The sequence below is a fragment of the Mesocricetus auratus genome, unplaced genomic scaffold (assembly GCF_017639785.1).
Source record: "Mesocricetus auratus isolate SY011 unplaced genomic scaffold, BCM_Maur_2.0 Super-Scaffold_100004, whole genome shotgun sequence".
Taxonomy (NCBI): Eukaryota; Metazoa; Chordata; class Mammalia; order Rodentia; family Cricetidae; genus Mesocricetus; species Mesocricetus auratus.
In genome coordinates, this window is record NW_024429189.1 from 3,190,888 (window position 1) to 3,215,409 (window position 24,522).

At 43.3% G+C, this 24,522-nt stretch overlaps 1 protein-coding gene across 8 annotated transcripts in view; it reads right to left on the reverse strand.

Moving 5' to 3' along the window:
• Positions 1–24,522, reverse strand: part of Tsc1 (TSC complex subunit 1) — a 46,038-nt gene that overhangs the window by 19,331 nt on the left and 2,185 nt on the right. For 4 of the 8 annotated variants that reach the window (XM_040745129.1, XM_040745132.1, XM_040745127.1 and 1 more), the window contains exons 2-10: positions 17,884–17,946; positions 12,296–12,481; positions 11,243–11,346; positions 10,064–10,216; positions 8,884–9,028; positions 7,482–7,636; positions 7,036–7,109; positions 2,079–2,153; positions 399–574 (exon numbers count right to left, since the gene is read on the reverse strand). In XM_040745129.1, coding sequence (XP_040601063.1) covers positions 399–574; positions 2,079–2,153; positions 7,036–7,109; positions 7,482–7,636; positions 8,884–9,028; positions 10,064–10,216; positions 11,243–11,346; positions 12,296–12,401 — 988 coding nt within the window. In that variant the 5' untranslated portion in view covers positions 12,402–12,481; positions 17,884–17,946. Of the gene's footprint in view, positions 1–398; positions 575–2,078; positions 2,154–7,035; positions 7,110–7,481; positions 7,637–8,883; positions 9,029–10,063; positions 10,217–11,242; positions 11,347–12,295; positions 12,482–17,572; positions 17,616–17,883; positions 17,947–24,522 lie in introns of all 8 variants that reach the window. The other 4 variants (XM_040745131.1, XM_040745128.1, XM_013124719.3 and 1 more) reach the window with 2 other exon arrangements.

Genomic DNA, 24,522 nt, shown 5'->3' on the forward strand with positions numbered 1-24,522 from the left:
TAAAAGGTACACCATGCCTGACAGCCTGATTTGCAGCCTCCACTCCAGCTAAAGCCAAGATCTGCTGTTATCTAGACTCTCAGACTGTGTCAGTCTGTGGGGCCCCATTGGAAGTTGAGTCTCTTATGACACAGGGACCAGATATAAGCACTTGAACCTCACTCTGTTATGTGCTAAGGACTAGTCTGGGGATCTGCTATGTTATCAGATAAGAGACTGAGAACAGTTAAGCTTAAAGGATAGAAAATAATTCAAACAAAATAGAGGTAAGCTCTACTTTAAAATATTCTGAGAAAAGTCCCTAGGCAGTAAAAGAAGTTCTACTCTAGGAAGAGATTGAAAGCAAAAATAAAAACAATGTTTTCCAGAGATGAAGGTGCAAAAAGAGAGGTTTTTACCACAGCTATTCTGTGTGTCCACATAAGGGCTGGCGGTGACATCTGCTGAACGGGGAGGGAAGCAGGCAGAGAGCTGGTGAGACACAGAATAGCCATCTTCATATGAAGCTTCTGTAGGGTCCAGAGAGATTTTGGCACACTCTATTACAACATCATGAGTTTCTAATGTCTTCCACCTAGAAAAGGCAATACAAGTCAAGAAAGTGATGCACTAATCCACCTAACCACATCAGTTAAATCCTCAAGAGGCCAACTCAGTGCCGGCTACTAGACTGTGATTAGCAAAGCATGATGCACGACCATGCCAACCCAAGTAGAAATAGCACTAGTATAAAAAGTAGCCATCTATCTAACAAACCACCTCCCCTAGTTAAAATGGTTTCATGGTGTGAATAGAAACTAGCTTGAAAGAAAAACGTCACTAATGTAGATGAAGAACAGCCTCTTAGACTACACAGACAGCTTTCAGGGATGTCTGCTTTGAAACAAAAGTAATCAGGGTATGGGAGGAGTTGAAAGCACTAAGCTGACATGAGGTCTCCAGTCAAAGCCTACAGGTTCTTCTAACATATCTCTGGACCCATGCAATCAATTAAAACTAAAGGACATGCAAACCATGTTAAAGAGTTTCTGCAGTGTGAGCCTCAGGCCCATACAACCTCCAATTAATCCTACCGAAACACAGAAGACAATGCTAAGCCACAACATGGCTTTGACAGGAATAAGGCAGAGGGGTCAGCATTTTGTGAGCAGCAGCTTTCAATAGACTAGTGGCTTCTGCAGGCCACAGAAACCTTTACTGTGACACAACTGTGTCAAAAGTTAACAAAACTTTTGTTTATTGTATGTAAACCACACACATTACTAAAGTTGATTTTAAAAATCATGTTTTTGCCAGGCAGTGGTAGTGTATGCCTTTAATCCCAGCACTCGGGAAGCAGAGGCAGGCAGATCTCTGTGAGTTCGAGACCAGCTTGCTCTACAAGAGCTAGTTCCAGGACAGCCTCCAAAGCCACAGAGAAATCCTGTCTCGAAAAACCATAAATAAATAAATAAATAAATAAATAAATAAATAAATAAATAAATAAAATCATGTTTTCAAATACTGAAGGACTCTTACCATCTTTTGGTTTGTTTGGGCTTTTTAAATTTTATCTTACTTTTTTTTTTTTAAATCGGGGTCTTGCTCTCTGATCCTAGCTCCCCTGAAACTCACTCTGTAACTCAGGCTGTCCTTGAATTTGTGGCAATCCCACATGCTAGGATATACCCAACTAGAATATAATTTCTTTTCAAAAAGTTTCTTTTTCATTCATTTACTTAGGGGCAGAGAAAGGCCACACCAAGACATGTGGAGATTGGAGGACAGCTTGTGGGAGTCAGTTCTTTTCTTCACCATGTGACTCCTATAAAGTGAACAGGTCATCAGGCTTAGCAGCAGGCACCTTAAAACCAATGAGTTATCTCAGCACTTTAGAGTATATTAAATGAGAAGAAATATAAAGCTGTTCTGATAAGTGCCCACAAACAGACTGAGAGTATTAAGTACTGAAATTCAAATAACTAGAGGGGCTGGGAAATAACTCAGCAGGTAAAAACATTTACCCCTCAAGTAAGCCTGACAGACCTGAATTTGATCCCTGGTACCCACATAAAAAGCCAGATGTGGTGGCACTCAACTGTAATCCCAGCAGTCCTACAGCAAGATGGCAGAGAGAGACAGAAGAATCAGCCAGAAGCTCCAATGCCAGTGGACTGCAGGGACAGAAACAGAGACCCTGCCTCAAAACAGAGAGAACTGACCCCTGAAAAGTTGCTCTCTGACCTCCACATACACATGCCCCCACCCCCACCACACACATACAAACCATAGGCTGGATTGTAGCTCTGTCATAGATGCTAGGTCTGTGTTTAATCTCCAGCAACACAAAACCCTGGAGTTACTTACAGGAGACATTCACTCTCTAGTTTCTTCTATCTCTTCTGGATCTGCCAAATGTTCTATAAATGGCCCCAAATCAGCAGAACACTTAGACTGTGCACACTGCCCAAACATAAACTTGCTCTTAAGTCCATGGTCATTCTGACAGGACTCTGTCCTCTGTCCATATTTACAGGGAGGAGGACAACAGCACTAGGAGCACTGTGTGGGTTCCCCTAACAACACATGTGATCTACACACACTTGTGGAATGCCTGTTCATTCTCATGTGTTGAAAATGTGGCTCTAAACACAAAGGAGAAGGTGTGCAGCACATGGCCAGAGCGCAAAGCAGCTTCCTGAGTGGCAAGTATTTCAAGCATTGTCCTTTAAGTGCTGACTGCTACACACATGTGTACAGCGTTGGGGGAGGGGGTCCTCTTTCCACACCCTCAGCATGACTAGAAAGTGATTAAATGAGGAGTCGAGACACATAAACACAATATTAATTTTAGTAAACGAAATAAGATTCAGAGAGAGAGAGAAAGTAAGCAATCTGGCAAGATGACTCAGCAGGTAGACAACTGAGGCTAATTCTGATTGCTCATGTCCAAACCCTGGAACCTATATACGGTAGAAGGAGAAAATTACTCCAATAAGCTGTCCTGTCCTCCACACACGTGTTCATGTATGCATGTACATGTGCATGTGTATACACACAGACACACACAATAAGTAAATAACCATTGCATTAAACGCTTTGCTTATTTTTGCAGTACTGGGGATTGAACTCCGAGCATTGCACATGCTGGGAAAGAATGCAGTCAAATATTTTTACAACCCTATTGTGTGTAGTAGCGTGCACCTGAGCAGGTCAGAGGACAACTTATGGGGGGTGGTTCTCTCCTTCCACCACGTAGGTTTAGGTCCCTTTAGCCACCGAGCCATCTCACTGGCTCAAATGTTTTATTTCAGTTCAAGTAAAACAGCATCATATTTCCTTGACACTTAAACAGACTTTTTTTTTTTAATGTTGTTTTTAGTTTTTATGAGACAGGGTTTCTCTGTGTAACAGCCCTGACTGTCCTGGAACTCACTCTGTAGACCAAACTGGACTTAAATTCAGATATTCACCTGCCTCTCTCCGCCTCCCCAGCACCACCACACCAGGCTTAGATAGACAGATTGTGTTTTAATGTCTCTGACATTGCACACTACAGTCTTAACAGTTGACACTTGTTTACTTGGTATCTCTCTTCTCAGACCTACCTAGAATTTATGTGTGTTATACATTTGATGGCATATAAGAGCCACTGAAACATGGTAGCTTATAGTTCCTGTAGCCTACAACCTCAAGGCCAGAGAAGGTAGAGGCAGGAAGACTAGGAGGGCAAGACCCAATTGGACTCTATGGGGGAAACAACAAGTCAGTGCTATGCTAAGGGTGTCTGCCTGCCATTGTTCTCTCCAACAATTACTCTGGCTGCTGCCTCCAGCTATGCTAGCTGAATTGTTTCCCCAACTCTCTAAGAACCAACAAGTATAGTCTATGTTTCTCATTTATAAACTTGCTCTAAGGACCAGAATCACTACTATCCATCCTTCTCCTCCTCTTTGAGTTAACTACTTTCATTTTTTTCCAAATTGTCTTAGGCAGTTATTAAGATTATATAAGCATCAGTCACAGCAGAGCTGAGGGGTTTTGATATAATTTCTCACTTGGTATGGCCTGGCATGGTTTCCTTCTCTCAGTTCGTGACGTGCCCAATACTAACTGAACTACCCTGGCCTCTCTGGATCGATGCCCACTGTCTCTCTCACATAAAGAAATGAAGAATCTACAAGGGTTAGTTAGTCTCCTCATCCCGCTTGGATCCCCTCAGGAGCTGTGCCATTCCATGGCTCACTGTTCTGATATCTCTTTGACCAAGCCCCAATCTTCTTGGGCTCATTTTGGTAGAACATTCCCCCTTGGCCAGCTGGGGATGTGGGGGAAGTGGGGAGGTAACTGAGTCCTGGCCTGTCTAAAAGAGCCTCACACCAGAGCTCTAACCTGAAACCTCTTGAAGGAGTAGAGACGCTAGCACTACTCTGACTTCTGGTTCTTATTAAATGTCTGGCTGTTTATCTTTCCACTTTCTGAGAGCGTTATTCTTTTAGTGTTTTGAAATCTAACAAAGTTGAGGCTTGGCAGCATTCCTTTGAATTGACTGATCTGTGCTCCTTCAATCTAGGAGCTCTGACTTCAGGAAATTTCTTTTACAAGTTCTTTTTATACCAAAGTGTCCTCTTCTCCTTTAAATTTTTTATCGGCTGTTGGGCTCTGCCCACCATTCTGAAGCTGTTCTCAGTCACCTGCCTCTGTTCTCTGTTCCAATGAGCCAGTCTCAGCTGTACCACCAGTCCCTTTGAGGACATGCTTACTGGGGTTTTGTTTTAATTTCAAGAGCTCTTTACTACGTCAGAGTACCCTTTACTGTGCCGCCCTGCCCCCACACAACCATGCACAATTGCCTGCTCTGTGGCTTCACATCAATGTTTCCTCCTGGCTCCCTTTCCCGACCACACTTTCTCTCTCACAGCAGACAGAGCTTCCTTCCAAGACCAGATGGTTCATAACCCTGGGCCTGGGGTGCTACGTACTGCTGACAGGGAAGGCCCCCAGTTGATATGGCTAACTGAACATTTTCACCCAACTGTACAATTTCCTGGAGTTCCACCATCTACAATAAAGACCTATTTTCAAATATAAAGCATGGGGAAGAGAAGAAGACAGAAAGCACAAGTGTCTGTATCTGGAGAGCAGTAGACAGGTGGTAGCTGGCATGTCCAACCCAAGAAGCAAAGACCTAAACCAAAGCTTCAACCCACCAGTTGGCTGGCTTTTACTGCACAACCCTTAGGGGTCTATCCAGATCTTCTGGAACTAGGGAAGTAAAAAGCAAGAAGCTAGAGACAGCTACCCTGAAGCACCTGGGGCAGAAACTTTTGGAGATGCATGGAGCATCTGAGATTCCTTCCAATTTTATGTTCCTGGAAAGCAGTTATGTTCCTTATTGAGAATCTGGTAATTCCCTGGCAAGGGGATTCTCTCCAGGAAAGTGAAGCCAAGCCAGAACAAAGCTTCAACTGAAGAGGTGGGGACATGAATGCATCCCAGGCAAGAAAGTTATGAAAAACTACACAGTCTAAATGTCCAAACCACCAAGCCCTCCTTACCTACCTCTTCTGCAGAAATAGTCAGTCAGATCCTCACCAGACTGGAGATGAAGAGGAATGTTCTAAAAATGGGACCAGCTAAAGAAGAGCACAATCCCAATGTTGGTATCTCCCCAGAAGCTCAGGTCCACATAAGAATGTTCTAGATAAAACAGCCAACCTCACAAGCAGTTTTCTTGTCTTCTCACCCAAGCACAGGAGAATTACTAAAGCTTTTCAAAAGCCTCAAAGACTTAAAAGGAACAAATCAAAACAAGTGAATGAAATCAGGGGAGGGAGCCTTAGAAGAAACAGACTATGCAGGGAAAATAAAAAAGACACTGTATCTATGAGACAAAGATGGGTGACTAAAGAAAAGCACTCTGAAAACTAAAGAGAACACTCAGGCAAAAAGCACAACAGTAGGAATAACTAAAGTGCCAAGGCTGAACACCAATGACAAGGAAGCCTGCAGGAAGTAGACTAAAGGACAGAAAGGAAAAACAGGTTTCGATGTCACCAATGGAAAGTAGGAAGGACGGGCCTTCACTACATACTGAGGAAGCTCTCAATCCCAGGATCAGCATTTGCTTTTTACCCCACGGGAGGATTTTACAGAGACCTGCCCCTAATGCTGCCCTCATGAGAAGCTTTGCCAGACACAGACAGGGAAAGCCTATGCTTCCCAGGCCTCACTTGTGACACCGTGCAGTGACTGCCTGGAAGGCATTCTTAAAGAAGGTGGAGCCAGGCCCATCAGGTTGACAATGCTCCTTCCCTCATCCTCTGCAAGCCTGTATCTAACAGCAATGAGCTCCCAAACAAGCCACACATATGGCAAACTACAGAGAAAAAAGTGAACATAAAGGCAAGGCAGAGCTGCCTCTGAGGTAGACAGGGAGAAGGAGGAAGAGCTCCTCGGGCAGAGCACTGGAATGCTCTGTTTTTCAGGCTGGGGCCGCTACATGTTTTGTGTTATCATCATATGTTGCTTTAAGCTGACTGAGGCTGCACGGCAGAAGTAGACTAGAAGAGGCACGGCTTTGTAAGGGTTACCAGGTGGCTCAGTTTCCCCCAGAAAGCTTCCATCCCCTGGAATCATAGCTCTGCCTGACAGGCAGTAGGAGCTGTACTTCATGCAACTCAGCAGGGTCAGCAGTTCCTCAGGACAGACCTAGGGTTCCTGCAGGGCCCATGGACGGTATCAGGCACCTGGCAATGTCCATGGAAAAAGGGACCAAGTTGCTAGTTACTCTAAATCTGGCCTTTCTGTAATCTCCTAGTTTTCAGCTACCCAATTAACCTCCCAACCCACTCAAGTTACCAAAAAGCAAGCCTTTCTGGGCTTCTAGGGACAGGCACTGGCTGCCACCACCTGTGCTCTGCTCACGGAGTCAGTAGCTCTCTGTGAGGAGTATGCTTTAGATGCAAAGTTCCAGCCCTTTCTGCAAGTGGGATATCTTTCCACTTTCAATCTCTTAGAGACTCAAAAAGTCTGTCACTACTTCAGTTTCTGTACCTTCGAGGGTCCAGTTCATGGTCCTTGGATCCAGTCACTAATTCCGGATGAATTCGCACATGCTCCATCATTGGCTAGAAGAGTTTGGGTTGACAAATTATAGGTGTGAAATTGTGTGGCAAATCCACATGATGGAATACTATTTGACAACAAAAAGGGATAAAATACTGAAACATGTTACAACACAGATGAACCTTGAAATTAGGGTGAGAAGCCAATCACAAAAGATCATACACTGCACACTCCCACATATATGAAATGCACAGAACAGCAACTCTTCACTAGGGAATCAGGAAGACAAATAGTGGCTACCTGGTTTGAAGTAGAAGTGACAAGGATTTCTTCTCAAAATTCTCCTGTTTGCCATATAATACAAATGCTATAAAAGTACCTCTAAAAGAAGCTCTAAGGATCCATAGATAGGCAGCTGTTGTTTATTAACTCACCTTGACAACTTCTTCAAAAGTCTCCACATTTTCCTTCATACTGTAGTGCGAGCGCAGGAAGGAGACAAAGTTACAAGGGTACATTCCATAAAGGCGATGAAAGAGGGCATAAACACTGGCATGGAGATGGACAAGGTAGACCTCTGTCACATGGCCTAAAGAAAGAAACCAGTTGCACAGATATGAACTTGAGGATGCCAGCAGGCTCTCTCTCTGAAGCTTGCCTACTGAGCTTAAAAAAATTTAAGACTGATGCAAATCTGGATATACCATATGGCCTTGTTTAAAACTCACCAGTGAATCCTCTGGGTAAACTCCAATCTGCTTCATGTGACCTAGAAGGGTTTCTTTTTCATCTCTGCCTCTCTCCTCCTCTCCTCCCTACAAGAACATCTCCAAACACTCTTCCAACACCAAGATTCCTCTCAGTGTCTCTCTTCCTACAATCTGTAGTGACATTTCTTGCTTGATTCAGCAAGTGTGTCTTGAAAAGGGGTCTATCCCTCTCCCTCTTTCCAAGTATCACACATAGAATCTGGTGCATAATGACCATGTGAGGGTTTGTAGAATGAGCACGTAAAAGATTTAAAACCAAGATATGATCTTAGTTGTGAAGATTTATAACTAAAGAGGAAACACTATGATGCAGAAATTAGCTTGAATTTCTTGAACAATTCTATTAATTTGGCTTTACTAAAACCCTATGGAAGCACCAGTTCTCTAGAAGTAACTGTACCTTTCTCCCAAGAAGATACGGCCAGGCTGGCAGACCAAACTTGTGCTCAATGGCTCTTCTGCAGAAAGCTGCAGCAGTCTCCCCCACAGACCATACATATTTCATCTTCTAATATGAATATTTCATACTAGGATTACCAGAAGATTCTGCAGTTCACAGACTGACAGCTTTTGAATACCTCTGATGGAGCCATACTGCCTGCCACTATGATACGATATGGGAAAATCCCATAAGCTTGACATTCATGCCCTAATGAGAACACTGGAGTCTGTCTCCTCCTCCTTCATGCACGACCAATAGGTTCTCACAACTGAAGCTGTGAAGCTGTGGCTGTACAATCAGCACAGAAGGACATAAGCATTTTGTAAGCTCAGTTGCACAGCACCCAGAGGTAGAAGCTGTGACCCAGTTTTATTAATGATATTCAGGAAGTTGCACATCCTGTCCCTCAGTTTCTCTGACAATCCTTCCTGACCAACAACATAAGGACAGTGTCTTGGCAGCCCCACTTCCTATGTGTCCTGCAATGGGTGCACCCAAACACTTTTTCATCTGTGTAGTGAATACCATACATCTTCCCTTCCCCGGCAACATTTGGTTGCTAACAGTAAAGATAGCATTCCCTTGTGAATCTTGTGAGGCTTGATGAGGACACTGGAGCTGTACCTGGTTTCTTCAGGCACCATGATGAGAGACGGCCGAAGATGTCAAAGAAATCAAGAAGATGCTGCTTCCCTGACTGCGGGATCATCGGTAGCAGGGTGATCAACACCAAGACACCAGTTGTGAGGACCACAACGTCAGTGTCCATCTGCAGAAGGGAAGGGCGTCATCAGGCTCAGCACTGAGATGAGGGTCCAAATCCTGAGGTCACAGATCTGAAGCCCCTCTTGTGCTCATTTCCTGACCCCTAAGAATTTGAGGGACAGCACTGAAATAGACTCAGCAGAAGCACTAAGCCCTGTCACCATTATGGTGATATTGGGGGACCATTTCCCACATTCCACCACCTCATCTGAGAGATGGGTTAACTTGGCTTGAAACCCCTAAGTCCTGAAGCCTCAAGATCCCCTATCCCACCACCTGGATGAAAGTGTAAGAGACAACATAGGACACAGGACACCACTATTCTCACCCATCCAACTAACTTCTAAGGCGTTAATTTTCTGTCAAGTGATTAAAATGACAGTTCATTTTCTCACTAGTGCTAGGAACTAAACCGAGGGCCTTCTGCATGCTAGGCAAGAGCTCCACCACTAAGCTACACCCCCAGCCCAATTCTCCTATTTTTTTCAAAGGACTACTACAAGCCAAACATGGTGGCTAATACCTGTAATTCTAACAATTGGGAGGCTAAGGCAGGAGGACTGCCATGAGTTGAAAACCAGCCTGATTTCATAGTGAGATCTAAATCACCCAGGACTACATGGCAAGACCTTCTAAAAAACAAAAACAAACAAACAAACACAAAGCCAGGAGAGCTAGAGAAATGGCTCAGTGGTTAAGAGCACAAGCTGCTCATCTAGGTGATCCCAGTTCAGTTCCCAGAACCACCTTGGTTCACAAACCTGTAACTGCATTTCTAGGGGGATCCCATCCCCTCTTCTGGCCTCCAAGGGTACCAGGCATGCATCTAGTACATATATACACATGCGGGGACTGACACACACATAAAATATAAATAAATAAACAGATCCAAGGCTGGTGAGGTGGCTCAGAGGTGAAAGCACCCATCACCGAGCCTGACAGCCAGAGTTCAATGCCTGAGACCCACAAACTGTGTCATGACACTTCTCAGAAACAGCATTTATAGAGGCATTTCCTTCAACACTTGCAAACATCCTACCTTGAGACATTTCAATAAAGAAGGCAGAAGAGGTGCTTGAGAGAGCTTATGCTTCCAAGATGGCTGTAGCCTCACAACATGCCCCAGCAGCGAGAGAATGGATAAACGGGTGGCAGCTTTGCCTACATACTCATTAATTTTGTCCAAGAGGTGCTGAAAACATAAAAGAGCAAGAGAAATTTTCTTGTAAGTGTATGAAGTTTAACAAAATTACAGGTAGCAATGATAAAACTCCAAGCTCTCAAGTCTTCTCTCTAAAACAGGCCCCAAAAGATTTAATAAGTCCATGGGCTGAAGATACGGCTTAGCCTGTCAGGGCTAAGGCTACAATCAAAAGACTAATAAGCCAAATCTGAGATTTTCAAAACCACATTAGTGAATAAAGTTTTCTTCATTAGGCCCGAGAGAACAGCCAGCTGCAATTTATAATAAAGGATCCCTTAACACAGAGTTGCAAAAAGAGACAAGATTATATTACAACTTCTCTCCACCCTTACACACAATCCAAGGTTGCAAACCCATGGCAGATTGTGGAAGACCCTTACTACTGTGTCAGCCAAGCATCCATGCTCTAGCCTTAAATGTAAATCAAGACACTGTGGTGTTGCAGTCTGGCCTGGAGTAAAGAAGACCATAACAGGCATTGTAAAAGCAGACAACCTCACCTCACCTGCAAGACTTAAGGGTTTTCCCTTATTGGTATGTTCAAAAACCCTACTCAAAGCACAAGTTTAAGGACCTTTATTCCAGAGGCTGGAAAGATGGCTCAGAGGTTAAGTGCATAGGCTGATCTTCCAGAGGTTCCTGAGTTCAATTCCCAGCAATCACATGGTAGCTCACAACCATCTATAATGAGATCTGGTGCCCTCTTCTGGTGTGCAAGCATACATGCAGGCAGAACACTATACATAATAAATAAATCTTTTTTTAAAAAAATCTTTATTTCAATTGCCATTAATCTGCTACAGTACTAGAACTACAAGATTTCTTTAAAGAGCAAGATCTGCAAAAAGCCTCTAAAACTGAAGTTACTTTGTACATTTTTCAGAGTCTACAAGTTATTTTATATGTATTCAATCTTTGAAGATAAGCTGTGAACAAATTGCTATGGACCTTCACAGACACCCTCACTTGACTGAGAATTCACAAAGTGACCTGGGATTCGATCCCAGCAGTTACCTTATCATGTGGCTCTTGCAAGGTGGTCAGGATGCGCAATACCGGCTGAGAATTGGTTTCCAGGTAATAATCCACCAAAGTGTTTACAAGCATAGGCCCACGTTCTAAACAAAAGGACAATTCATAAGATTTCCTTTTCCCTCAATAATTATCATAAAAGCCAGAAAATGTCCTTTTACACTATCCAAAGTCATTAAGCACTGTTTTTGTTTTTTAAATTCCAAGCTTATTTGCCTAACAGTCATAAAAGCATGAAATACTATCATAGCTACATGGTTCATTGGGTACATTGCTTGTGGCACAAGCATGAGGATCTTAGTTCAAATCCCCAGCACACACATAAAAAGCTGGGCATGGCCATGAATACCTGTAGCCCTAGGAGGCAAAGACAGGAAGATAAATAACAGGCTTGCGTGCCACCAGCCCAGCTCCAGATTCAGTGAGAATCTTCGTTGCAAGGGAATAAGCCAAAGAGAGATAGGAGATTGGGACATTCAAATGTTTTCCTCTGGTCTCTGTAATAAGCTTATACGAGCACAAGCGCACACACACAGTAAAAGAAGTAAACAAATGACTGGAGAAATGGCTCAGCAGTTAAGAGTGCTTTCTGCTCTTAAAAGAAACCTGGATTCAGTTCCCAGCACCCATGCATGGTGGCTCACAACCACCTGTAGCTCTGGTTCCAGGGAATTTTACACCATCTTTTGACCTTCAGGAGTACCTATAATACATGTGGTACACATAAACTCAAATAGACATGTTTGAATGCACACACACACAAACACTCATGTACACATGCAAACACACATACATACATGCTCACATATTACACACACACACACAATTTTTTTTTAAGGACAAAATGGCAGAACCTGAAGGTGAGTTCACGGGCTTGTTGTATGGTCTGCATGTCAGTTGGTGTATACCTGAACACTGCCATAGAGGCAACTTTCTAAGCACACCCTCTGAAGATGAAAACGTTCATTTGTCTCCAAGCCCCAACACACTCAGCTCCAGGTCAAACTCTTCTTGTAAGGACAATTCTCTACTTACCAGAATTGAGGGACTCCTTGAAGATGGTTGTCACGTCATCCCGCACACTCAGTGTGGGAGAGTCCAACATGGAGAGTAGCTCCCCAATGTTGGCTAGCTGGGCCATTCTCTCACTCAACTGTGCTGTGCGGGCTCCAGGATGTGTGCTAAAGGCTTGGATAGCTCTTCATTAGGGCCACTACCAGACTGCAAAATGGGAATAAGGACAGTATGACAAATGGCTCTTACCTGACACCACATAAACCAAAAACCTGTAGGAAAACAAGCCAGAGAGCCTATGCTGGGAAGAACTGTGCTGATGAAAGACAGGGGAGTTCTTTCATGTACAGACTTAGAAAGCCAATGGAGCGTTGTGGAATTATCGCCAGAGCAATTCAGCGGTTCTCTGCTTCTATGTTTACCTGGGTGTTGGCTAACACTGCTTCAACAAGTAGATGAGCTGTTTCCACACATAAAGCTGCACTTGCTACTCTCTTCATGACACCATCAATGGCTGAAGTTAGAAGGCTAGTTAGATCACCAGTCCAACAGCGGGAGTGAGCCAGGGATTGTTTTGGATTTTAGCATACACTCATCAGACACATCTATTGCACACCCAAAAACTACTGGTGACAGGTAAGTGGATGTACAGTGGGACCACTAGGACAATGGAGTAACTGCCTTATATTTACATTTACATCACTACATACATGTGTGACCATCTTTGGAGCTTTACTTTGAAAAGGCAAAGACTCACTACTACTTACAAGTAGCCCTGTGTACTTTCAACAAACATCATGGTATATGCCACTGATACTACCACCACATGAATGGCATATGCATCCAACAGGCTTTTCTCTCGGTCACAGAGACGGCAAGGGGCAAAACCAGCAGAGAAGAACAAATCTGAACCAGATCCCCAAATCCAGACACTGGACTAAATGTGTAACTTTAACCACCACAGCAACTGTGATGCAAACATACTTTAGCTTTATTTTACAAATAAGGATAAGGATGCCCCTAAAGGATAAACCAATGCATTCCTATTTTTTGTCTTGAGGAAGCCACAGTAGCAGTTCTTAGGCTTAATTTGGGAACTAAGGTTTGTACACTGTTCACTGACTAGAAGGATCCCATCACAACAGGTACAGAAACAGCTTTGGGCCAGCACCTTTAGGACAACTTCAGAAGAGTACATTTACCTGGTTAATCCCTGCACTTATTTTCAGTAGGTCACAAAAGATTCTTCCAGCTAGTGATGAAGAATGTAATTCACAAATTTTAGATATTCTGTTCCAAGTTTGGTTTTATTCTATCTCCTGTACGATTATCAAGATTCTGTCTTCTGTGTACTCAGAAGACAGTAATGCCAGGCTAGCTCTGCAAAAGCAGGCAGTACAGAATGCAGTGGCAAACCAAGATGGTGTCCACCCTACCACCCAGGCATTGTCAGATCCTCCATCAGTAACCCCAGTTCAAGCACTTTTGACACAACAGAGAGTGCTCATGAGAGCTAAATCACAAGCTTCGTATTCAGGCCCTGGACAGGAACATTAACTTAGGCTTAGGGAATACAAGTATAAAGTGCTAAAACAGGCATGGTTAGTGTGATGAAAACTTCTGTGTGTACCATCCGAGAAACAGACAGGGCCAGTGTGTGTGCAGAGGGAGAGAGGAGCGCCTCCACTTGAATGCCTGTGAGATGCACCTTAGCCTGTGGAAATCCAGCACCAGACAGCAACTCATCTTAGTGCAACTATGGAAGTAACATACAAAAGAAAGAACATTGTGGAGAATTCAAAAAGCAGAACTCAAGGAACCATTTCTGCATCCCATAGGACTGAGCAACATTTCCTTTTAATATTATCTTGATGGCTGAATGCCACAGTAGCAGAGGGTGCTGCTCATATAAAGTAGTTATGACCTTCAAAGCTCACTCCCGATTCTCAAACCTGTTGCTCTGCTTGTCTTCTGAATCTAAAAGAGGAAAAAGCTGGGTGATATCCCTGGCTCCCAACGCCCCCACTCCACAAGTATCCATCTGCAAACTTCTTCATTTTGCTATGTATCCCCTTTGCCACATCCCCAAGCACAACCCCTGTCATCTTCCTTTTAGAGACAAGAGAGCAAGTAGCCTCCCTCACTCTGCCTGCCATGTACAGGAACTTTGAAATATGGAAATCAAGATGGCTCCCACTTAAATCAGCCAGTACCTTCCCCTGGAGAATCAGAGGCACACTTTCCAGCGTCCTACACCACCCCATGTCATGAGCTGGCTGCTATCCCTCACCTCCACCTCCAGTATGTGTCTCCTTGCATGCTGGCCAGGTCTTCACCCTTGCTCTTCTCTCCACTCCTAGAGCCCTCACACCCTTGTTGCTACCTACCCTTCAGTCCTCTGCTCGGAGGACCATGTCTGAGCAGCCTCCCCTGACCACTTGTGGTTTAAAAGAGTAAGAGGTTGTTGGCACCACTTGGAATAAAAGAAACTTTCAAATCATGAGGAACCATCAACCAAGTTGACCCTCTACAGCTACTGGTCTCAACAGCAGGGAAAGCAAACCTTGAAAAGCAGACTTTCAGTCTCCAGACTTGTAACATGTCAAAGGGCCAGTCTTTGAATGGCTACAGCTCAACGGTCAACTATGTGAGTGGGTGGCATTTCTGGCATCCTTTTCCTGTGTGTGAGACATCACTACAGGGTTCATATCACACCTAGCTACAAGACACTGCTTTATGGACAAGAAGTGTATTTAGATTAGTAACAGTTCACACCTGAATATTAACTCAAATAAAACATTCAAGATGAAACCTGAGGCCTGTGTATTACAAGTTAAAGTTTTGTCAATTTAAGTACAAAATGTATAAGGGCCCTGTACACAGCAGGCTAACACTCCACCAGTGAACTCCACCCCAGCCCTAATCAAGAACATTTCAATCACTTGACACATCAATAATACAAATATTAAAAATACAAACACTAAGAGTAGTTTATTTAGATAACTTTACAAATAATAATGTATGTTATTTGAGCCAACCACTTACAACAATTCAAGTAACACATAAAAACTAAATTCTATCTCAATCATAATTTCACAGGATTATTTTCTAATATTTCTAGTAGTTTTTGCTTATTTGTGTGTATGCATCTCACACACACCACACCCCTATATGGAGGTAAGAAGGCCACTTTCAGGAGTTGGTTCTCTTCTTCCACAAGAGGATCCTAGGGATCAAATTCAGGCCACCAGGCTGAGTGACAAGCAACTATTATTGCAGAGCACCCCCCCCCCGAAATGTCACAAAATGTTTTTGAACCTTATTACAAACAAAATAACTTGTAAGAACTGCATTTAATCCAAAGTCTTCCAAAAAGAACATCATATTTGGAGTGCTTTCCATCTTGTGGGATGAATTAAAAAAAATAATTAACCTTACATAAAAAAATTACAAAAACAATCCATAACCACCACTAATAGTAACACATAAAGGACATGAAGAGGGTTGGGATAGCTCAGTGGCAGAAAGCCTGCCTACCATGTCAGGGTCTAGGTTCCATCCCCAGGACCACAAACAAAACAACACAATAACAAAAGAGGTATAGAAAAGCATGAAGAAAAATAAAGCATGTTAAGAAAAATAAAATAGCAAAATATTCTTATTCACCAGCCAAATTTTAATATATTATTTATAAAAAGCTTTGAGTTTTGAGCCTATTAACAAAAAGCTGCTAGACTGAGGACTGTGAGTTGCCAGCACTCTAGATGGCTGAGGCCTTTGAAGCTGTGAGTCCCTAGACAATCACCTACTGGAAACGCCCCTAAATGTGGCCTGATGATAGGACCCATGAGCCTGCTCAGAGGGTATCACACACACAATGGACACAGGGACCACAAGACAGTCTGGTATTCTGTGCATTAAGGAACTTTGCTACATGAAAATTTCACACTTTTAAAATCTGACTACTACAGAATTGAAACTGTAGTAATGAAAAATGCTTAATAAAATTTGAGATTTATTTTTAGTAACAGTGAAACTCCACTTAGGTGTCACTGATCTCAACACTGAACCCTCTAAATTCATATTCAGTGAAATTCTAAGAGGGGGCAATGCAGCCAGGCTTGGTGACAAACACCTAAATGCCAGAACTTTGGTGGCTGAGACAAGTCTTGCCATGAGAAGGCAAGAAAGGACACTATAGAGAACACGTGAAGAAACTGAGAGCCAAGAGTCAAGCTCAGACTCTCTCTTATTCTCAACAGAGCGACACAACCACCTCCTAAGTATGTAATGCTACCTTCCACCCATACTAAATCCCTGTTTGTGAATCTGACTATACTGCATTATCCTCCTGACAAAGGTGAGGCAGTGGCGGGCTTAGTAGCTCCCACTGACCATGAAATAAGTCACATTAGCAGTGTATATATAAAGACAGCAGAACAAATGCCTTCCTACCTTCCCTGACTCCTGCACAGAACACAATCATGACAACTGTAACCTGCAATGGCTAATCTTCACTGTCAACTTAAGCCTGAGAATCACCATGGAAACACACCCTTTGAGGGTGCTGCTATAAAGGTTTAATGGAACAGAGAAACCTACCCTGAGTGTGGGTGGCCCCACTCTGTGGGCTGAGGCCCCAGACTAGATAAAAATGAGAAAGTGAGCAGAGCACCAGCATTCACCACGCCCTGCTTCTTAAGTGTAGATGGAATGTGACCAGCTGCTTCAGGCTCTTGCCACCATAACTTCCCTGCCATGAAGGATGACAGCCTCAAACTGTCATCAACCCTTCCCTCCAGTTGCTTTTGTCAGATGTTTATGACAGCAACTAATACATCACTTTTGCTAACAAAGATTGTAGCTTAATAGTCAGTTAAGTCACTAAGACTAAACTCAGATCTGCACAAGTGTCAGAGCCTCACCAACTATAAAGGGTATGTTCGGGGACTTCGAGACTCCATCAATTCCTGAAAACCACCAAAGTAAATAATTTATCCAAAAAAGCTGACTTAAGACCATGAACAGAAACAAATACAAGAGCTAAAGTGCTAACTCACAAGGTCTCAGTCCACAACGCATGTCAGAATCACCTGCAGAGTCTACAAATGCCACAGCCCAGGTCCTACTGCACAACAGGTTACATACAGGCTGTGGCCTAGACATAGCATCCAGTTTACAGAATTCAAAGTGGATTTCTGAGGCCCAGACAGGGATAAAAACCTCTCATTGGTTAAATGACTTGTTTTATTTAGGCTTCAATTTAATTAGTGGCTAAAACTAGAATTTGCTACTCACGGAACTGATTTTCATGGACAGCCCATCTTTGAGGTCAATTCTCCTATAGAATGGAAATACACCAAATGCTGTTGTGAAAAAGAAAACTAGCAGTGTGTGTAATACACTCCATGCCTGGCATCAAACAGCAAGAGGTCACTGGTGATGTGGCTGACTACCTCAAGCCGCCGATGCTCCAGTGCTTGGCAGGGAGCTAAGACATCAACACTCAAACCCACAGACAAAGAAGCATCAGCACACAGGGCACCGGTGGGCAAGGTGAGACAATCCCTCCTATCCACCCCAGCCACTAGGCTAAATGTGCCCCTTACCTGTTCTGGGGACAGTTGGTACATCAGTTTCCAGTGCTGTCAGCCTGGTGTCTTTCATGGTCACTAGAGACAAAACACACATACATATGTATTTATAATGACCCTACAAGGAAGGAAACCCTGAGACCTGATAAGAAGGGAGTTTGAACTGGTCTAGTACAACCGTGCCCCACCATCCTCCACAGGTGGTCACCTGCTTCCCACTACAGTGAGCTCTAGAAGCACAGCCTCCTCTCTGCACTATCAGCAAGAGGGCAGTGTGGCTCTAGAATAGGCTCTCAATTGAAACATTAGCTCCTCCACTTACTGGCTCTGTAACCCTGGGCTGTTACTAAGTCACTAATGTCTTGCCCTATCTTCCGGGGAAAGTGAGACTGTCCTCAACCTCACCACTCACATAGAGCTCCAATGAGGACCTCAAAAGAGTGGCTGGAGTAGTGAGGTCGGCAACAAGCACAAAAACCTTAGTGGGCCTGCATCGCCATCGTCCTCTCTCTCACAGGCTACACTCCCTCCCAGCCCTGCTAGGTTGCTTTCAAAGAATGTAAAATTCCTCAGTCAAGAAGGCATCAGGCACATCCAGTCTCATAACCTAACAACCACTGCCTTCCCCTCGGCTAATTCTTCATCCTTCCTAGGCCTTCTTTTCCCTCCCACTGCCATGCCCCATCAGGCCAGGCCCCTGATCCACCAGCAGCCTGTACTGGTCACTTCCTAAAACTCCATTAAGTATGGAAACTGTTGGGCACACTAGGAGCAGCTGCAGCCAACTCAGTACTTGGCCCCCAGCAGCTGCCATGGGGGCTGGTAAATGCACAAAGCCTGATTTTGCCTTTAAGCAGCACAAGCTAAATCTAATCCTACACGACAGGAATAAAATTTCAACAGCAGCTTCTCTGCTCTCCTTTCCCTCTACCCCACTACCCCACTTCTGCCCATGCTATTCATTATCCATATCAGATGAGAGAGAGAGAGAGAGACTGTGTGTGTGTGTGTGTGTGTGTGTGTGTGTGTGTGTGTGTGTGTGTGTGTGTGAATATGTTCCAGTTTGCTTTTAAAAGACATGGGACCTTCAGAAACAGTGAGAAGGCTCAGAGGGTACAGGCACTTGCTGCCAAGCCTGACAACCTGAGTTTGATCCCCAGAGACCCACATGGTTGTAGAAGAAGAAAGCCAACTTCTTCCAATTGCCCTTTGACCTCCACATGTGAACAGTGGTGTGTGTACTCACATGCATACACACAAAACAAATAAAAATAAATACATTTTTTAAATGTATGGGTCCTTAACCCCATGTTTAGGAATTATCTGATTAGAAGATTGCAAACTCCATGAGGACAGGGGCCATGTGTTTGAGATACCCAAGACTATCTTGATACCTAGTACACAAAAGCCAAACGTTCAGTCTGCTCCCTTGGATACCACTAAAGTCTGCCAATCCTGGCTTCACACAACAGACATCTACTTACATGGGGTAGAGGACAAGCTCTGGGTCAAAGTCAAACACCAGGACTGAACACTTCTCCAATACAGTCTCTGCCCTAGTGACAGGGTGATACAGCACCACGTGGCACACACTCAGGGAGCCATGCCAACTGTCTTAGCAGCCACGGCAAGTCTGTGGGCAGTGCTGCTGGCCACTGGCCCCACAAAAGGTCTGGCCAGACCTTGCAAACAAGAAATGCTATCTAGCTGCTTCTACTCCACTAAGTAGCAGAGCTGAGTTGCTGCAGGAGCCTCTCATCTTCAGAATCCAAAAACCACCTGTTAATTAATGAGTGAGTCACACTGACTTCCTCTTATAAAGTAATCCCACTTGTACCTGTAAAGAAGTGCTTAAGGTGAGGCTAAAATTAGGATACACTAAGGTGAGATCCTGTGGCCTGCCAGCTAAGGCCACTTTTCTAGATAGAACACCACCACAGGAATCCAAGTAGGGTTTTCTCAACATTACTTTATCCTTATGCTTAACAATAAAGAAATGGACTGTCATCAGTTTCCTGTGGTACACTAAAGCTTATCTACCAGTATTCTCTTTTTAAGTGTTCCTTACTACTCATCTATATTTAAATCTTGCCCAGGGGAGGGGATATACTGGGCATAATATTCATGTCAGTAAAGTGAGAGGTGAAGCATAAGCCTCAATGGGAGAGAGGGTACGGTGGGAACACTCATCAGAACATATAAGCAGCGTCAGTTCCCCCTTCTTCAAAAGACAAGAGGAAAAAAGAAAAGTGCCCCAGATATAGAGTTTTCCTTCCATGACATCCAAAAGTCATGCTCACTCTAACTTTCTTTTTTTGTTTTTTATTATTTTTACATCCTGACTGCAGCCTGCCCGCCCTCCCTCCTCTCCTCCCAATCCCCCCTTAGTCCACTCCCTCCTCTGTAACTTTATTTCTATAAGTAGTCTTTTGGGTAAAAATAAAAGGCAGCTTGAGGAAAACAAGGGTTTTGTGTGTCACCATGGGGTAAACAGAAAGAAAAGTGGTGGTTGGTTTTCACAATTTATCTCAATAATTTCAGTCTTCAGATATTGTCAGATGTTGTATCTGGGATTACACATGAACTCTAGAGCAACAGCTGTCATTAGCAGGACCTGCATACATCTCACTACCTCTGTCAGGACAGGGACTCAGATAACAAAGATGACTGCATGTCAAGTCACATCAGAGAGCTTACATATAATATATAATATTATATAATATATAATATACAAATGCAATTCCCAGAATTAGTGAGGGAATTAGTGTCTCAAGTATAATCTGTCTTCTCTGGTCAAGGTTTTATCTATAAAAACCTAAGGCAATTCAGACAGACTCATGAACAAACAGATTCCTGTGTCATCACTTATAGTTGAGACAGAACAGAAATGTTACACTGCTATAAGTATTTGATCCTAGGTCAGAACTCACAGGTGACTTAAGAGAAATGTCCCATCAACTGAACCAAGATGTTCTCAGCAGTAATGCACCAAACAGATTAAACACTTAATTCTCTATCTGGGCATAAAAGGAAGAAAGGGTAAAAGAGCCCTGGTACAGATGTGATTTAGTCTTATCAGCTATAGAATCTCAGGGCCACAGAAGTCAGGACAAGAGAGCTCCAACAAGCCACTGTCCACTTACCATTTCTGTCCTTAAGAGTCCTCAATGGATAGTACATAGGTTACTAAGTTCATTCAACTCTGAAGGTCATAAGTCCTTTAGGTACAGGCAATTTTTTCTTCAGAGAATGGTTCTATTTTGACTATTAGCATGAACAAAATTATGTACCAAGAAAATGCACCACTAGGGAAGCTGAAGCAGGAGTACAAAATTTTTAAGGCCAGCCTGGACTACAAAGTGAGTCCAGACAATGAGATAGAGTAAGAACCTGTCTCCAACAACAAAAAGAAAGAAATAGTCCAGGTAGAAGGCACAGGGCTTGACAGCACAGGGCAGTGCTTCTCCAAATGTAGTCCCCACATCACCACAGTACCCAGGAATTTACTAGAAATGCATGTTCTTAAAAGTGGAGAAGATGCCAGATGGTGGGGGCACACCCTTTAACCTCAGCACTCGGGAGACAGAGGCAGACGGATCTCTGTGACTTCGAGGCCAGCCTGGTCTACAGAGTGAGTTCCAGGATAGGCTCCAAAGCCAGAGAACCCGTCTCAAAAAAACAAAAACAAAACAAAAATTAAAATAGTAGTAACTAGCTGGGCGGTGGTGGCGCACGCCTTTAATCCCAGCACTCGGGAGGCAGAGGCAGGCAGATCTCTGTGAGTTCGAGGCTGGGCTGGACCGACAGCCTCCAAAACAATACAGAGAAACCCTGTCTTGTAAAAACCAAAAAAAAAAAAAAAAATAGTAGTAACTATAAAGTAAATCTGGTGGGGGGGACCCAAGGAGATTAAAGTGGTGAAGACAGACAGTAAGGGGAGAAGTCTGTATACAGAAACCTTGGGGAAACAAAATGGGGCTCCACCAGGTGCTTAAGGTGCTGGCACAGACTGAATACCAAGCCCAACAAGCATTATTAGTATATCACAAGTCTACGTTCTTCATAAAATTTTGTTTGGTTGGTTTCTTTCTTTTTTGTTTTGTTTTGAAACAGAGTTTCTCTGTGTAGCCCTGGCTGTCTGTAGACCAGGCTGGTCTTGAACTCAAGAGATTCTCCAGCCTCTACCTCCCCAGTGTTGAAACTAAAGGTGTGCATCACCACTGCCCAGCTATTTGTTTTTTGTCTTTTTGTTGTTGTTATTGTTGGTTTTTATTTTTGTTTTTTGTTGTTGTTGTTGGGTTGTTTTTTTTTTTTTTTTGAGACAAGGTCTCACTGTGTAGTCCTGGCTGGTCTGGAACTCTCTGTGTAAACCAGGCTGGCCCAGAGCTTCATAGAGATACTTCTGCCTCTGCCTCCTAAGTGCTGAGATTAAAGATGACCCCATGACCAGAATGATTATTTTTTAAGTATGGTAACTAAGGTTGAATTCCTAGTGAAGCACAGAGAATCTTCCAACACAGAAGTTTAAGAGGAAAAAAAGAAAGGGATTTCTAGCATAAATCAGCATGTATGTCTGCATTCAAAAGGTAGTCCTCAGGGCTGAGGCTACAGCTTACATAGTGTGGTAGTGTGAATGACAGTGGCCCCACAGGCTCATTTATTTGAATACTTGGTCCTCACTGGTAGAGCTGTTTGGGAAGGATTAAGAGGTGTGGTCTTGCTGGAGGAGAGCTGTCACTGAAGAGGGACTTTGAGGTTTCAAAAGCCTATAACATTTCCAGGTAGCTCCTCTTCTCACCTTCTCTCTCATTCATAGTCTCTCTTTCTCACTCTCTCTGTCTCTCTCCCTCTCTCTTTTCTCCTTTTTCTTCCTCCCCACACCTCCTGCCTCATGTTTATGGATCAGATGTAAGTGCTCAGCTACTGCCCCAGCACCATGCTTGCCTGCCTGCCTGCTGTCATGCTCGTCACCAGATATTCAAGTAGCCTACCCGTCTGGAACTATGAGCCCCAAATTGAATGCTTTCTTGTATGTTACTGGAGCTCAGTACCCAGCCAGCTTAACTGACAGGTTCCAGACCAATGAGAGATCCTGTCTCACAAAGGAGGTAGATAGTGCCCCTGAGGATGACATCAGAGGCTGTCTGTCCACTGACCTCCACATGTACACACATACATTAAATGTGATGGGGGCTAGTAATGTAGCACAGTTGATAAAGTGCTTGCCTAGCAAGTACCAAGTTCCTACATTCAACTCCCAGTAACGCAATAAAATAAATGCGCAAGAAAAAAAAGTGGGCCTTTCCTACCAACTTAAGAAAAAAAAAGGATGTTTTTAATAAAACCCAAGTATGTAGATTTTGCTGGGATTTTGTTGTTTTGTCTTTTTTAATATGTGTAGGTGTTTTATCTGAAAAATGTCTGTGTACCACATGTGGGCCTGGGACCTGCAGAGGACAGAATGTTGTATCAAATCCCTCTGGAGTTACAGATGGTTGTGGACCCTCATATTGGTGCCAGAAATTTAACCCAAGTCCTCTCTAGCCTTTTATAACAATGTTACTACTAAACAAAATAATAGAGAGAGTTTAGCGGCCCAGCCTACTACAGGTATTTGAAACACTGATAGAACCATTCTGTAACTTAAAACTGATACACTTCAAATTTGCTGCTGTTCTGTGAGGGACACAATGTAGCACAATTTTAACCACCACAGGCACAAGAGTTTCCTTACCACCCTGCCCTTCTCTATCTGTCTCATCACCAGCATTAGACAAGATCAAAAGCATCATGACCCTATGGCCCAATTTACTTACATCATAACCTGAGAGTAGCAAATCACTAACTACCATGCCCTGTTTGGGGATAATGCTGTGCATTTAAGGCACTTTATTCATTAGATGTCAATCTGAATTCATTCAGCTATAAAATGTATTGTTACTTTTGCTATTTCCTTGTATACCACCACTCCCGCCCCCCCAAAAAGAGGAGGAAATAGAAGAATCTGAAAATGATAAGGTCCTAAGGTCGCACATCTTTTATATATGCAAATATGTGTCTCTTTTTACTTTTTTTTCATTAAAGTTGACATTAAATTACTAATTTTTAGCAACTATAGGCTTAAGAGGAAAAATAATCTCAAATTACCTTACAGCAAATCTCTGGGCAATTTAAATGAGTATGCACACCAAAACAAACAAACAAATAAACAAAAAAAGAGCGGGCCCACAAAATTCTATTATATAGTTATCAACTGATTCACCCACAACTTCACAAACAGACTATAAGATAGTTTAAGAAAGGCCTCTGCAATAAATCAGAAATTGAAAGAATCAAATAGCCTGGGCTGGAGAGATGGCTCGGAGGTTAAGAGCACTGGCTGCTCTTCCAGAGGTCCTGAGTTCAATTCCCAGCAACCACATGGTGGCTCACAACCATTTATAATAAGATCTGGTGCCCTCTTCCTGCATGCAGGCAACATGCAGGAGAACACCGTATTCATAATAAATAAATCTTGTAAAAAAGAAGAAACAAATAGCCAAAATGATACTTTAAGCCCATGGACAGAAGCAGATTCCTTCCCAAACAAACATGGACAGGGTATCTATCCTCAAGGACAGAATGCATAGGTGTACCTATTATGGCACCAGGCAT